The sequence below is a fragment of the Thamnophis sirtalis genome, unplaced genomic scaffold (genome assembly GCF_051295495.1).
Source record: "Thamnophis sirtalis isolate CommonGarterSnake01/CBP01778 unplaced genomic scaffold, rThaSir2_p1.2 scaffold_13, whole genome shotgun sequence".
In the NCBI taxonomy this organism is placed as follows: Eukaryota; Metazoa; Chordata; class Lepidosauria; order Squamata; family Natricidae; genus Thamnophis; species Thamnophis sirtalis.
The window spans coordinates 53,279,760-53,296,011 of NW_028261393.1; the positions used below are offsets into that span (position 1 = coordinate 53,279,760).

General features: G+C 42.5%; 1 protein-coding gene across 3 annotated transcripts in view; it reads left to right on the top strand.

Annotated features, from left to right (window-relative positions):
* Positions 1-13,984, top strand: part of SEPTIN6 (septin 6) — a 45,656-nt gene extending 31,672 nt beyond the window's left edge. The window contains exons 7-10 of one of the 3 annotated variants that reach the window (XM_087728079.1): positions 1,521-1,689; positions 2,837-2,969; positions 5,489-5,679; positions 11,849-12,672. In XM_087728079.1, coding sequence (XP_087584205.1) covers positions 1,521-1,689; positions 2,837-2,969; positions 5,489-5,679; positions 11,849-11,873 — 518 coding nt within the window. In that variant the 3' untranslated portion in view covers positions 11,874-12,672. Of the gene's footprint in view, positions 1-1,520; positions 1,690-2,836; positions 2,970-5,488; positions 5,680-8,085; positions 10,062-11,848; positions 12,673-13,680 lie in introns of those variants that run through there. The other 2 variants (XM_087728080.1, XM_087728081.1) reach the window with 2 other exon arrangements.
* Positions 13,985-16,252: the final 2,268 nt, after the last annotated feature.

Below are 16,252 nucleotides of genomic sequence, written 5' to 3' on the forward strand. Positions count from 1 at the left end.
TCTAGGGTTTCTTGCCTGAGTAGTTGGTTAGACTAGAAGACCTCTAAGGTCCCTTCCAACTCTGTTATTCTGTTATCCTCTTGAGCTTGGCTGTTTTCTTCCAGACACTTCATTACCAAAGTAAGGAACATCATCAGTGTTCAGGACCTCATAATTGAAATATTTTATTTATTTTTGGGTTTTTTGGAGTGGAAACGCCTCAGAATTCCTTCCTTAAATATTCTCCTGCTTAGAGCCGAGGTGGCGCAGTGGTTAAATGCAGCACTGCAGGCTACTTCAGCTGACTGCCGTTCTGCAGTTCAGCTGTTCAAATCTCACCGGCTCAGGGTTGACTCAGCCTTCCATCCTTCCGAGGTGGGTAAAATGAGGACCCAGATTGTTGTTGGGGGCAATATGCTGACTCTGTAAACCGCTTAGAGAGGGCTGAAAGCCCTATGAAGCGGTATATAAGTCTAACTGCTATTGCTATTGCTAGGTTAACTGTACTGAACAAGTAAATTCTGCCCTCATCACATATTTAGCCTATATAAACATTGGAAATGAGTGGGTGGGAATCATATCTGTTCTTTGGTTGACTCTGCATTTGCTTTTATTTCATAGATGTCATTATAAGTTTGTGGTACTGTTTTCAACCATGGCAGTTTGAAGATAGAAAGACTTCAACTCCCAGAATTCCACAGCCAGCCATACCTGCTGGGGAATTCTGGGAGTTGAGGTCCTTACATCTCAAAATCACTAAGATGGAGGAACAATGTTGTAGAACAGGGGTGTCACATTTAAGTTCATTGAGGGCCGCATCAGGGTTGTGTTTGACCTGGGGGGAGTGGCCAGGGTGGGCGTGGCCAGCTCGACATCACTTGTGTCCGGGAGGGGGGTATCTGTGGTGGCCAAGTGCTAAGGTGGGACTTCCCTCAGACCCTCCATCACTCTCATTATAATCTCCCTCCCTCCCTTCCTTCCCTCCCTTCCTCCCTCCCGCCTTCCTGCCTCCATCCCTCTTTTCCTTCCTTCCTTCCTTCCCTCCCTCCCTCCCTCCCTCCTGCCTTCCTGCCTCCTTCTTTTTCTTCCTTCCTTCCTTCCTTCCTTCCTTCCTTTCCTTCCTTCCTTCCTTCCTTCCTTCCCTCCCTCCCTTCCTTCCTTCTTTCCTTTCTTCCTTCCCTCTTCTTTTTCCTTCCCTCTTCATTCTCCTTTTTTCTTCCTTCCCCTCTTTCCATATTTTTCTTTGTCTTTCCTTATTCCCCTTCTCCTTTCTTGTCCCTTCTCGGATGCTCAAATGCAAAAGGGGAAATATTTCTCCTTTCATTTTGTTTTGCTTTTAGTTTTGCTAGCCCTCTGCCAGAAAATGACCACCACCACCCCATTTTCACTGGCTGTTTCCAGGGCGGCCCTGCGGGCCAGTTCTAAGCACCCCGGGGCCCAAATTTGGCCCCCAGGCCTTGAGTTTGAGACCCCTGTTGTAGAGCAGCATGCAATCAAATAAAATTGATCAGTCGCCCCTCTTTTTCTCGCCCCCCCCCCAGTGGAAAACGAAACCCACTGTGACTTTGTGAAACTCAGAGAGATGTTGATCCGGGTAAACATGGAAGATCTTCGCGAACAAACCCACACGCGCCATTATGAGTTATACCGACGGTGTAAACTGGAAGAAATGGGGTTTAAGGACACCAATCCGGACAGCAAGCCGTTCAGGTACGGTTTACCAGATCAGGGGCACCCGTGGAAGGGGCTGTCAAAATGAAATAAACTATGATGGTGGTTGCTACTGCGTGAGTAAAGTTTTGTCACTTGCTTTAACAGTGATCCCTGCACTACAGCACTACTTAATACAACATTGGTAGGGGAAAAAATTTGCTTACAAGGGAAAAAAACCTCGACCAAACTTGTTTTTAAAAATATAAACCTTGGTCTCAGATTCCTTCATGGCACTATTGTATACCAGCCAAGAGATATTTCAAATATTGATTGTTTGGTCATATATCTATATCTATATCTATATCTATATCTATATCTATACCTATACCTATACCTATACCTATACCTATACCTATACCTATACCTATACCTATACCTATACCTATACCTATACCTATCTATCTATCTATCTATCTATCTATCTATCTATCTATCTATCTATCTATATCTATATATAATTTTATCACTTTGTTGTTTTTATGTACACTGAGAGCTTATAAACTGGAGACAAATTCCTTTCCAATAACACTTGGCCAATAAAGAACTATTCTATTCTATTCTATTCCATTCTTCATTCCAATATTTATTCTATTCCATTCCATTCTTCATTCCAATATTTATTCTATTCCATTCTATTCTATTCTTCATTCCAATATTTATTCTATTCCATTCCATTCTTCATTCCAATATTTATTCTATTCTATTCTATTCTATTCTTCATTCCAATATTTATTCTATTCCATTCCATTCTTCATTCCATTCTTCATTCCAATATTCTCTTCTATTCTTCATTCCAATATTTATTCTATTCTATTCTATTCTATTCTATTCTATTCTTGTGATTCCCCTTTTGAGATCTTCTGACAAGCAAAGTCAATGGCAGAAGCCAACTTCACTTATACTAACTTGATACTAACTTATCAACTGCAAGGTTTCACTTAACAACAGTCACCAGAAAGATCATAAAATGGAACAAAACTCACTTAGCAAAGAAATGTTGTGGCTGTCAGCCAAGGACCACCTAAATCATCTTGATTCTGCAGATGTACAAGCAGAAGACATGGATAGGTTTTGCATGGCATGAACTGTAAGGTGACTCAAGCTGAATTGGCTGGTTTTCCCCACCCTTCTTGTCCAATTCTAGTTTACAAGAAACCTACGAGGCCAAAAGGAATGAATTTCTTGGAGAGCTTCAGAAGAAAGAGGAGGAGATGAGGCAGATGTTCGTCCAGAGGGTGAAAGAGAAGGAAGCGGAGCTGAAAGAGGCTGAAAAAGAGGTGAATTGACTGATTGATTAAATGTATTTCCTCTCTATCTCATGTCGAAGTGACTCTTGAACTGATGAGGGTCTGCAGCGAGGCTGCGATGGTATCAGACCAATCATAACCAACAGGGGTGGGATTGAAAACGTTTAGCAACCGGTTCTCTGCCTGGTTGCTGGGTGGGCGTGGCCATGGGGGCGTGGCCTACTCAGCCTCCTGCACCACAGGGCGGGAGGAGTTTCCGCTCTCCCCAGGCTCCAGAGGCTTTTTTTGAGCCTCCGGGAGGGTGAAAACGGCCTCTCCTGGGCTCCGGAGGTTGGAAACAATCCTCCAGAGCCCAGAACTTTCCAGAACTTCTGGGAGGCCCGTTTTTCACCCTCCCAGAGCCTCCACATAAGCCCTGCACTAACCTGGCATCCAAAACGGGCCAGGTGCAGACTCCTGGTAGGGGGGGAATGGGGTGGGGAGGGGTTCCACCACAAAACCGCTTTCGACTAAACCGCGTTCGACGAAACCGCGTAGTTGACGTCATCAACAGCACAACAACAGTGCGGGGACAAAAGCACGCTGTAAACGCTAAAACCTAAAATTAACCCCTAAACCTAAACCTAACCCCCCTAAACCTAATCCTAAACCTAACCCTAAACCTAACCCTTAACCTAACTCTAAACCTAACCCTTAACCTAACCCTAAACCTAATCCTAACCCTTAACCTAACTCTAAACCTAACCCTAACCCTTAACCTAACCCTAAAGCTAACCCTAAACCTAACCCTAAACCTAACCCTTACCTTAAGTTGAATTGGCTTGCTTTCAAAGCGCTATTTAAAGCGCCCTTCTTTCTCCGCACTCGCTGTTGTCGCCCTGTTGATGACGTCAGCGACGCGGTTTAATCGGGCGCGCTTTAGTCGAACGCGGTTTTGTCGTGCCACAGTGGGGAGGGCCAGCCAGTTCTTTCAACTACTGCTTTAGCGAACGAAATATAAAATTAGCATCTAGTTCTCCCGAACTGGCCTGAATTGGCTGAATCTCACCCCGGATAACCAAGATGACTAATGGTTTAGCTGAGCAACATTTCTGGTTTTAAATGCATTCTTTCCGTCACAACAACATAGCTTTTGTTGAATCAAGTTGCAAACCCCATGGCATCACCTGTCTTGTTTTGTGGAATCTCCCCCAAAGCAACATCCCAGACCTGACCTCCGGGAGGTCCATTCCTCCCTTAAAATGAGTAGGGTTTTCAACTCTTACTTCCTTGTGGACTCTTTCTTTCTCTGCAAAGCAACAAGAGAAGTATCTGTGAATATAATGGCAGCCAGAGAGAGGTTTTCTCAGAATGCCATGTATTTTTTCGGAGTATAAGACGCACCAAGGTTTTGAAGAGGGCAATTTTTTAAAAAAAGGTTTGGCCCTCTGCAAACCTCCCAAAACTTGTTTTCTGCTAAAAGGGGCCCGTTTTCCACCCCAAAAAATCAGAGTGCTCCTGGGGGAAGGCAAAAACGAGCAAAAAACAGCCCGTTTTTCGTAAAAAGAATGGGCATGGATAGCCTTTAGGAAGCTTATAGAGTGCTCCTGGGGGCGGGGGGTGGGTGGGTAAAATTGAGCAAAAAATGGGCTGTTTTTTTGCTCATTTCTGCCCTCCCCAGCCCCCAGGAGCACTCTAAAAGGCTCCTAAAGGCTATGCACAGCCATTTTGGTGAAGGGAGAGGGGTTTCAGGAGGCATAAAATGTTGTATTCAGTGTATAAGATGCAGCCAGATTTTCAGCCTCTTTTTTGAGGGGAAAAGGTGCTACTTATACTCTGAAAAATACGGTAATTGTCAGAGATTTGAGGCAACTTATCCTACCTCAGAGAGGCATTTAAATCAAAGTTCTCTCTTTTTCTTTGTAAAAGGTTTTTATTTTCCATTTTTTCATTTTCATACACTCACATATATACTGTGCATAGCCGGAACCATACAACATTAAACAATAATCGCAGCAATTCTTCTTGTCAACAATACCCAAAAAAATAGAAATATACCTCTTCCACTATCTGAATATACCTCTTCCACTATCTGTACACCTCTTTCTTCCACCCCCCCTCCAACTTTCTATCTTCCCTCCATCATCCCCCTCTACCCTACTTCCCCTCCCCCTCTACCACTCCTCTCTCCCGATCCACTCCCTCCCTTCCTTCTCAAGTTCTCTCTTGAGATTTGCTATGATCACTTCTGTATCTCTGTCCCAGCTACTCTGTTCAGCAAACGTCAAATGTGCTCCAACCCACACAACAGATTTTTGATTCAAGCTTCTGTCTCTTGTGTCATGTAATCCTTTTGCAAAGCAAGTGGGTTATGGGGATGGCGGAGCCCCATAACTCTCTTCCTGGAGAGTTTTGAGAACGGTCTGTATTTAGATCACTTTGTTCCAGGCCGTTAGTAAGTTTCTGAGGAACCTCATGGTTCCTGGATGAGTCCTGGATGTCCCTGATGAGGCCAAGGATCTCCCCTTGAGAATTGGGTTGACTTGTGTGCCTTGGTACCCTTATTCCAGCTCCACGAGAAATTTGACCGCCTGAAGAAGCTGCACCAGGATGAGAAGAAGAAGCTGGAGGACAAGAAGAAAACCTTGGATGATGAAGTCAACGCCTTTAAGCAGAGGAAGACAGCCGCTGAATTGCTTCAGTCTCAGACTCAGCAGGCAGGAGGTTCACAGACACTGAAAAGGGAAAAGGAGAGAAAAAAGTAAGTGGGCTTCTTCCTTCCTTCCTTTTCTCCACAGTTGAGGTCTTCTGACCATCCTTGTGGTACCAACATGTCTTACCTCTTTTCTGAAATCCTCTCTGGGAGTTGGGCTGTTTGGGGCATGGATAGGTAGAGTGATAGGATCTCTTGGGTTTTAATCAATTTAATCAACATCTGGTGATTTCCCATCTGTTCGTATCAATGTTTCCTGGGCTTTCCTACTTGAAAGATAGCGGACAGTCTCTGAACCCACCTTGGTAGCTCAAAAGTTTGGTTCCCATCCTAAAAACTGACCATATCTAACTTATAGGACTGCCTGACCAGAAAGACACAATATGGTTTCTACGGGTTGGTGAGAAGATGGATTTAGATCAGGTCATCTGGTCACACTATTGATTCCATCTTATTTACCTCACCTCATGAAAGGAAATCTGTCCTTTGACCCATGTTCTCCTCACTCTTCCTGGACCATTGACTTACCTCAAAGAGTCACTCCTTTAAGAATACAGGTGGCTTTTACCTCAGGCGTATAGGAAGAAAATAACCTTCTCTTGCTTGCATTATTTGAAGAGTTGAAGAAATGGCGCTCCTCAGTCTGAGTTTGAAGCTTTTAAGAAAGTGCCCACCTTAGCAACTTTAAGATAGATGGAATTCAACCGCCAGAATTCCCTGGCTAGCAACGCATTAAACACATCTTATTGCTATTAATGTTATTAATGTTAATGTTGTTAAGGTGGACCAATCTTTTTAACTTTACTTTATTGTCATTGCACCTCGTACAACAAAATTAAATGCCATCTTCAGTGTACATTTACATAAGAAAAACTACAATTGAAGCATAACCGGCCGAACAAATAGGTTCAAAAATAATTTCTCTCCTTGGGCTGTCAAGACACTTAAACACAACCGCAAATCACACTACACACACAATAGCAATAGCAATAGCAGTAGACTTATATACCGCTTCATAGGCCTTTCAGGCCTCTCTAAGCGGTTTACAGAGAGTCAGCATATTGCCCCCAGCAATCTGGGTCCTCATTTTACCCACCTCAGAAGGATGGAAGGCTGAGTCAACCCTGAGCCGGTGAGATTTGAACCGCTGAACTGCTGATCTAGCAGTAGCCTGCAGTGCTGCATTTAACCACTGCGCCACCTCGGCTCACGGAGAAAAGTATTACACACGGAGAAAAGTATTACTAGTTTTTCTTTTTCTGTCTTTCCTTCCATCCATCCATCCATCTTTCTTTCTTTCTTTCTTTCTTTCTTTCGTTCTTTCTTTTCTTTCTGTCTTTCCTTCCATCCATCCATCTTTCTTTCTTTCTGTCTGTCTGTCTGTCTGTCTTTCTTTTCTTTCTGTCTGTCTGTCTTTCTTTCCATCCATCTGTCCATCCTTCTTTCTTTCTTTTCTTTCTGTCTGTCTCTTTCCATCCATCCATCCATCTGTCCATCCTTCTTTCTTTCCTTCCTTCCTTCCTTCCTTCCTTCCTTCCTTTCTTTCTTTCTTTACTTTCTGTCTGTCTTTCTTTCCATCCATCCTTCTTTCTTTCCTTCCTTTCTTCCTTCCTTTCTTTCTTTCTTTTCTTTCTTTCTGTCTTTCTTTCCATCCATCTATCCATCCATCCTTCTTTCTTTCTTTTCTTTCTGTGTCTTTTTTTCTTTTCTTTCTGTCTGTCTTTCTTTCCATCCGTCCATCCTTCTTTCTTTCCTTTCTGTCTGTCTGTCTTTCTTTCTTTTCTTTCTGTCTGTCTTTCTTTCCATCCATCCATCCATCCATCCTTCTTTCTTTCTCTTCTTTCTTTTCTTTCTTTTCTTTCTTTTCTTTCTTTTATTTCTTTTCTTTCTTTCCTTCTGTCTTTCTTTCTGTCCATCCATCCTCTTCCTTTCTTTGTTTGTTTCTTTCTTTTTTCTTTCTTTTCTTTTCTTTTCTTTTTTTCTCTAATTACTTGCATAGGGATTATTCATTATACTATTTATATTTTTTTGTCATGGATTGCACCAAGTGAGGCTAAAACCAATTTCGTTGTATTCATGATGTACAACGACAATAAAGGCTATACTACACTATAAAAATACAACAAAAGAACCACACATCCTTCATATTCTCTACCATTGAATTAAAAACCCCTGATATTGCATTTTTGACTTCAGGGGTGGGCTCAGAGAGTGTCCTCCATCTTCTACCCTGTTGCTGTTTTATTTTTTGATGCTGCTTTATATAAGGCAGCAAGTAATTGAGGTTCATAAAGGGACATTTTTCATCCCCCCCCCCCCCCGAGATATGGGAAGGAGAACCGTAGCAGGTCAGATAAAACCCATTATATATAGAATTTTATTTCTCTCCCCCTTACATTTTCATTGCGCTAAATTTGCCTTCCTCTTAGTTTTTATTTGTGTGCTATTTTTCAGTTAATCCCTGCTGTTTGCTGCATGGTGCATGAAACGGTACCTTGTGTGTTGGTAAGCTGTGACTAAACCGAGATGGCAAGGCAGTGGGACCCACAAACACACCTTGCGCCAGACGAGACACAATCCTCCTGAATCGCCCGACTCCTAGTATTTTTTGGCCATTCCCAAGATACCGAATCTCCAGTTGCGCATCCTTCCTTCTAAGTGAGGGGAAGGCAGTCGGAATATTCTGTCCCTTCTCCGTCAGCTATTTGAACCGCCACCAATATTTTTTAAAAATGTTACATTTTTTTTAAAAAAAGTATTAAAAATCTTTCTTCCAAAATGCAAAACATTTTTTTTAAAAGTATTAAAATCTTTCTTCTGGAATGTTTCTTTCCCCTCTTCTGCCACATTTTTTTTTTTGGTACCTGATGTTAGTTTACGTAAGGTAGTAAGTCACTGAGGTTCATAAAAGGATATTTTTTTCATCCCCACCCCCACCCCAAAAAATTCTGGATAGGAGTGATACGGTGGCCTAGAGGTGGAGTTCTCGCCTCACAATCTGGAGGCTGTGAGTTCCATCCTAAGTAGAGGCAGATATTTCTCTCTCTGGGCACAATGAAAATACATCTGCTGAAACAAAACTCCGCATTGGCAACAGGGAAAGGCATCCGGCCATTAATCACTCGGCTAGCTTCATACGGTTGCCCAGACTCCCCACCCCACAATGAATTATGGGGTCGTTAAAAGATGATAAGGATTCTGGATAGGATGAGGTTAAAAACCTTTTTGCTCAATACACATTGTGTAAAAATAAAGGCAGGCCTCAAAGAACCACATTCTATGAGTGACCGAAGACGAAATGGCACTCTGAAAAAAGTGACTTACAACTGGTCCTTGCATTTACGTCCGTCATAGAATTCCCAGAGTCAGGAAAATTGGGCCTGACTGACTCACTTAACAACTACCTTGCTTAGCGATGGAAATTTTAATCCCAATTGTAGTCATAAATCAAGAGTGTTATTGGCCTTTAGTTTCTAAGCTGGTTAGACCCGAACAATCACTAAACTTTCCACTACTGGAAAAAATAATAATCTTCCAACTGTTTGTAGGATGAAATCTTACTTGAATCACCGAGAACCTTTTTCTTTTTTTACAATAGTCAATGGGTGGCTCTGATATATAATTTAAACGGGTTTTTCTAGGGTTAAAAGGACTTTTCCAGAACAGTTTGCACCCGGAATGAAAGACAAGCTAAGAACAGAAAAAGAGAAAAACCAACAGTTTGTCTTCGGGACGACATCAGCGATATGGAAACCGGGCCCAAACAATAGACTTGTTTATCCTGGTCTCGGAACATAACCCAAGGCGAGCAACTGGGATAAACATTGTGAGTCGTTGTTAGCTTTTGAATTGCTTTTGGCCGGTTGCCACATCCAACCCTGAAGCCTTCTAGTTGTAGGTCAAAGAAGCCTCTTCTTCGGTCCCTCAGATTATAGGTGAAGAACAAAAGAGTTGAACAACAAGGGAAGCGGTTCTTCTTTTGCGAGATCCTTCCCAACCATTCCCGAATCTTTCCAGTTTTGATTTGGGCTGGGAAATTTTGCATGGGGCATGCGTTCTGCAATCTGCTAGCACCAAAAAAAATACCCACCTCCAAACGAACTTAATGCTGCCCAATCCAAGCATGTTAAAACAAATTTTTTTTAAAAAAAACTAACAATGTTTTCTCCCTTTCTTCTTATAATTTAGGCACCAGGGATGGGCAAGTAGATTGTGGCGATGCCAGAATTGTGTTGACGCTTGTCTGCGTTTCTTTGCCAGTGTTACAAGAATTCAAGTTGGAAGCATCCCCTATTTTGAAATTGCTAGGTGGTTTATAAGCTTAAGGGTTAAAGACGTTTAAAAGACAGATAAATGTTGCTTCTAATTCATTGTGGTCATTTTATTCCTCAATTAAGAGCGTTTGTTAAGCCTTAAAGGCAGGTTGTTTTTTTTTAAATCAACTATATATATTTTGTTCCAGGATAGGAAGATCGCAGTTGATAAATACTGTGTGTTTATTTTCAATCAAACAGCATCTGCCATAAAACACATACCTTTGAATGTCATTATGATCTTTGCGTCTCATACAGTATCTCTCGGCATGACACTGAATTCAAAATTATGTTGCCCATCTCTGGTGCCAATTTTTATTTAGCTTCAATTAATTAAGAGAAACATTAATCCTTTTCCGTTGTGGTTTGTTTTCAGTTCAAGCTTCCTGCAGACCTTTCTCCAGGGAAAAAAATAATAATCCACATTTTGAATTAATACTCATTTCATCCCTGTTCCTTTTCTTTCTAATGCATTTCCTTCTCCTTTTCTGCATTTATTTTTATTTATTTTTTTGTTTTGTTCTGTTTTCCTGAATGCAAAAAAAGAGGCTGTATTCTCTTGACTGTTTTGGCAAAGATTTTTTTTTTGGCAATTCTTTCTTGGATTTGATGAGCTAATCTCCAAAGGCCCTTCTGTTTTTATCCTGTTGACCGGCAGTTTCCGTCAGGATGGATGTCCCCAAAATGTTTAGCATCAGCATTTCAGTAAGCCACAGATTGTGCGTATGTGGGTGGGTGTTTGTGTGCAAGCTGCATGTCTGGTTAAGAGTTGAGTTTTTTTTTTTCTCTCTCAGAGAGGGAGGGAGGAAGGGAGGGACAAAAGGTTCATTTTTCTCTTTACTTTTTTTGGAACAGCTTTTTAGGATATTTTTAAGGAAGGCTTTGTTCATCCGATTGTTGATTTTCTCTTGACTGTTGCAAACACAACAAAATGAGGGCAACAATAGGAATTTGAATTTGAAGATGTAACCAGAGCTGTTTTTAGCTTTTCCCATCCTGAATGTTGAGCCTTGGACCTTCAACGTATAAACAAGAATTTTGCCATTGAGTTACACCTGGCTAGAGTCTATAGTTAGGGACGCGGCGGCTCAGTGGCTAAGACGCGGAGCTTGTCGATCAGAAAGGTCGGCAGCTCGGCGGTTCGAGTCCCTAGCGCCGCGTAACGGAGTGAGCTCCTGTGACTTGTCCCAGCTTCTGCCAACCTAGCAGTTCAAAAGCACGTTAAAAAATGCAAGTAGAAAAATAGGAACCACCTTTGGTGGGAAAGTAACAGCGTTCTATGCGCCTTCGGCATTTAGTCATGCCGGCCACATGACCCTGGAGACATCCCCGGACAGCGCTGGCTCTTCGGCTTTGAAACGGAGATGAGCACCGTCCCCTAGAGTCGGGAACGACTAGCATATATGTGTGAGGGGATCCTTTATCTAAGACTTATGGACTTCAACTCCCAGAATTCCCCAGCCAGCATGAAGTCCACAAGCATGGCTGGCTGGGGAATTCTGGGAGTTGAAGTCCACAAGTCTTACAATTGCTAAGTTGGCAGACCATTACTCTACATATAATGCCCCCTATTCTAAAACTAGCCATTGCTAAGCCAAACAACACCAACTTGATGGATAGTTGACGCTAGGATATCTTTCTCAGCCTCATCGCTGTTCACATTTTCAACATCCTTGGAAACCGTTCAAATCTGAAAGCCTGACGTAAACTCATTGTACTGAAATCGTTCTGAATGAACACAATCCTCTCCTCCGTTATTTCCATTGTGGGGGGGAGGTCTTTGTCCTTATCTCTGATGGGAAGCTTTTTAAAAAAAAAGAAAAATAAACGTGGAAACGATTCTGGTTAATGCTTTGTTTTTATTCTTTTTTTTTTCTTTTGTTGTTGTTACCCTTCTTTTACAGTAATCCCTGGCTATGTACTGAGTAGTGCCCCCCTTCAATATACTGATCTGGGATGTCGATCTTCACTTATTTATTGCGTTCAGCCTTGGTCGTCTCATGGGCCTTCCAGAATGCCATTTTATACTCTACTACGCAAAATGTGTTTACAGGAAATCCTCAACTTACAACACTTCATTTAGTTCAAAGTTAGGAGGGCATTGAAAAATTGGGATTGACGGCCATTTTTCACAGTTACCTTCGCAGCCTCCCCCATAATTGTGTGATCAAAATTCAAACGGCTTGGCCACTGATTCATACTTATGACCTTCTGACAAGCAATGTCGATGGGAAAAGCCAATTTCACTTCAATGGCTTATTAATTTATCAGACGCAGGGATTCACTGAGCAACTGCGGCCCTTAAGGTCGTAACATGGGGAGGGGGCAAAACTCACTGAACAAATGTCTCACTTAACAACGGAAAGCTTGGGCTGAATTGTCGTAAGTCGAGGACTACCTGTGTTGTTATTTTTATCTGCTGTTTCGGCTGTATCGTGGGGCGCGCCTAATGTAAAAGACCGATATTACAGCTTTTCTTGTGCTCTGTGGGATTTTTTGGGATTCCCACTCTAGTCCACCAGGTTTACTCATCAGCAAATGTCCTGCTAGTAAATTGAAGGATGATGTTGTATTTTCAAATGCCCAACGGCAGGGAATGGGATGATGAATATGCTATTAACATAGGCCTGTCATCAAAATGTAGGGACGCAGTGGCTCAGGGGCTAAGACGCTGAGCTTGTCGATCAGAAAGTTCGGCAGTTCGAATCCCTAGCACCGCATAATGGAGTGAGCTCCCGTGACTTGTCCCGGCTTCTGCCAACCTAGCAGTTCGAAAGCACGTAAAAAAGCAAGTAGAAAAATAGGAACCACCTTTGGTGGGAAGGGAACAGCGCTCCGTGCGCCTTTGGCATTTAGTCATGCCGGCCACATGACCACAGAGATGTTTTGGGACAGCGCTGGCTCTTCGGCTTTGAAACGGAGATGAGCATCGCCCCGTAGAATCGGGAATGTCTATATGTACAAGGGAAACCTTAATTTTTACCTTTTCCAAAAAGCACAGAATACAAGCAGATATTTTAGAATATCTGGGGGGGGGGGGGGGGAGCCAAATTTGAATCCTTTTCCCACAGAACTAGGGTGAAGCTTCCATTCCCGAGGGGCAAAATATCCCGGAATTTCAAGCGTTTGGTTTTCAACCACAGAGAACTCTTTCAGCGAGTCTTGCTCTGTAATTCTGCCTCGCTTTTCTCCTGAACGTTTGCATTGACTTGAAATATATATATGTGTGTGTTTGTGTGTGTGTGTGTGTTTGTATTGTGCCTTCCTGCGTTTCCTTCTGCCCCAAGACGCCTGCACTCTTCTAAAATGTGCACTGTACCAGGTAGTCCTCCTTTAGCGCCTGACTCATTTAGCAACCGCCGTGACAAACGGTGCCGTGGAAAATCCCTTTGCAACCCATCCTCACATTTACGACTTTCACAGCTCTGCAGAGCAAAGGAAATCTGATCGGAAGCCTCATCACGGTTTCACTTACCCCCGCTTCATTTAACAACTAATTTTGGTCACTAAACAAGGACCACCTGATATTTAATGTGGGCGTCCTCTTTTGACGGTATTTTGCTGCTTGAAGTTCCTAACAGGGCAGGGAAGACATAGATTTACTGCTCTGTGTTTTTTCCCTTTCCATTTGATTGTGTTCCTCGGTTATTTTGCTTTGCCTTTCATTGCCTCTTGTATCTCTCTGCCATTGGACTGACAAAAGCTTTCTTTCTCTCTTCTCTTTTTCCCTCTGTAGCTTTTTCTAACTTGTCTCCGCCTGCTGCATTTCTCTTGAGAAGACGTCTACTTGAGCGAACGTAGGGATACCCCCGTCCTGCTTGGGAAGGGAGAGGGGGAGACAAGAATAAATAAAAAGAAATTTAACCTGGGGAAGAAAAAAAAAGAGAGAGAGATTTGGGTTCGTTTCCTTCCACTCCTATTTTTCCATATGTGCGTGGGGGTGTTTGGGATTCTCTTTTATTTTTATTTTTAAGCTGAGGTATCTTGGGCTTTGCGAAACAAGGTGGAAAAACAATGGGAGAGGCGAGACGTTTTCTACAGCCCCCCCAAAAAATATTGCAGTCCAATTAATGAGGAGGCTACTTCACACAGAGACAGGACTTATTGTGGATTATGGTTATTTTTCTTCCCTTCCTAGTTTTGCCTCAATGTCATGATCGTGGGTTGCTATTTTTATTTTTATTTTTTGAGTAGAGGAGGGGAAAAAATTGTCCTGTTCCTTCATGGGTTGGTGTGGATTAAAAAAATAATATGCAACGAACAACACACAGAAAAAAATAATAATGACTTTGCTACCTCTGAGGAAGATTTACTTTGAACGCTGATTAAAAAGGACGGTCGGGGACTTTAGAGAAATTCTATTTTTCATTGGGGAGAAGCGGCCTTAAGATAACCTGCCATTTCAGTTTTTAAGAAGTAACGAACCTTTCCCAATTGAAATAAATGAATTCACTAAATTTGTTTCTATTCAGCATCTTGCACTGAGATGGAAAGTTCATGGTTTAAATCTCTCCTCCTGGATCCAGCTTCCGGTAGAAATGATTCATGTCTGCTATCTTTGCCAGAGTTCTTAAAATGCACAAAAGAGCCTTAAGCATTTGAGGGAGAAAGAAAGAGAGAGAGAGAAATATATATATAAAGACCTAAGTAGTATTATCGTTGTAGAATTAATCCCCCAAGTTCTAACCCCTTTAAACCTTTGCGAAAGAAGGAAAAACAGAGGCTTCTATATTAAGATGGTGAAGGAAAATAAATTGTAAACGCATCCTCTCTTGTTTTTTCCAAAGTTATCATTACAAGTCACGTGTAACTGCCCTTAAAAATGTACCTAAGTCAGAACTTTTGGGATTGTGTTTGGAACCATTCACTGCATGGCCTGGTTCCCAAGTATTCGTTTCTCCTTTTTTTTTTTTTAGAAGACCTTTTGTTATGAACAGTTGTGATTGGACAGCTGCACTCAATATATATATATTTACATGATCCACGTGAGCGAACCAGCACTGTTGAACTTAATACCTTTCTAATGTTGTCAATTTTCAATAAAAACTTAACCCTCCCGAAATAAAAGCAATTCCTGGTCATTATTTACTTCCAGAGTTTTTCCAATGGTCTCGTTTGGATAGAACAGAGGTCTGCTCCGGAGCCGCATGTGGCTCTTTCATCCCTCTGATGCGGCTCCTTGTTGCCAGTTGGTCCACAATTGATAGGGCTTTCGGTTAGGACAGGTGGAGGAAAAAGGATGCCACACTAAGAGGAGACTCTATGACGGGGGAACTGAACTTTCAATCTGCTCCAGAATTGAATTGGGGGGCGGGGGGGGGGGGGGGGGCTTCCGGTTAGGACCTTTGCGGCTCTTTGAGTGTTTAAGGTTGCCGACGACCCCTGGGATAGAACAACAAAAATCACATCCGCGTAAACTTTGTGGTTGGCAAGCACCAGGTGAAGTTATATGGATTTGGAAGAACGGATCTTTCAGGTATCGAATGCTCTCCCAGTTCCTTTAAAATATGGAGGGACCACTTGCAGTAGTGCAAGCCACTTTAGCTGACTGTGATCTGCAATTCAGCGGTTCAAATCTCACCAGCTCAAGGTCGACTCAGCCTTCCATCCTTCCTAGGTGGGTGAAATGAGGACCCAGACTGTGGGGGCAAGTTGCTGACTCAATTTGCTAAAAAATTTGTAAGCCGCTTAGAGAGGGCTGAAAGCCCTATGAAGCGGTATATAAGTCTAATAAATAAATTTTAAAAACAACTTCGTTCCAAGTAATGAAGACTTGGACTCCCCGGAGATCTTCTACAAGGTGTCCGACCATCAGGAGGAGATCAAGATCCATTCTCAGATCCTTCAGAGATCATCTACAATGTCGGGAGCCGGTTGCCAAACTCTGAATTCTGGGGATGCTGCAATGGTCATTAAGTGTTTAAAAAAATGGCCGCAAGTTGCTTTTTTTGCAGTTGTAACTTCGGTCACTAATAGAACTGCTTTTAAGTGGAAGGCTCCTTGTTATCCGAGTCTGTATCCACCAAGGCTTTAATTCCTTCCCCAAGAAGAAAATGAAAAATAGCCTAGGAGATCCAAAGGGACTTTTTTTCAGGAGGCAACTGGGACTTTCTTCTTGTTTTTCTTTGAAGACGTTTTGCTTCTAGCAATAGCAATAGAGGTTAGACTTATATGCTGCTTCAGAGGGCTTTCAGCCCTCTCTAAGCGGTTTACAGAGTCAGCATATCGCCCCCAACAACAATCCGGGTCCTCATTTTACCCACCTCGGAAGGATGGAAGGCTGAGTCAACCTTGAGCCGGTGAGATTT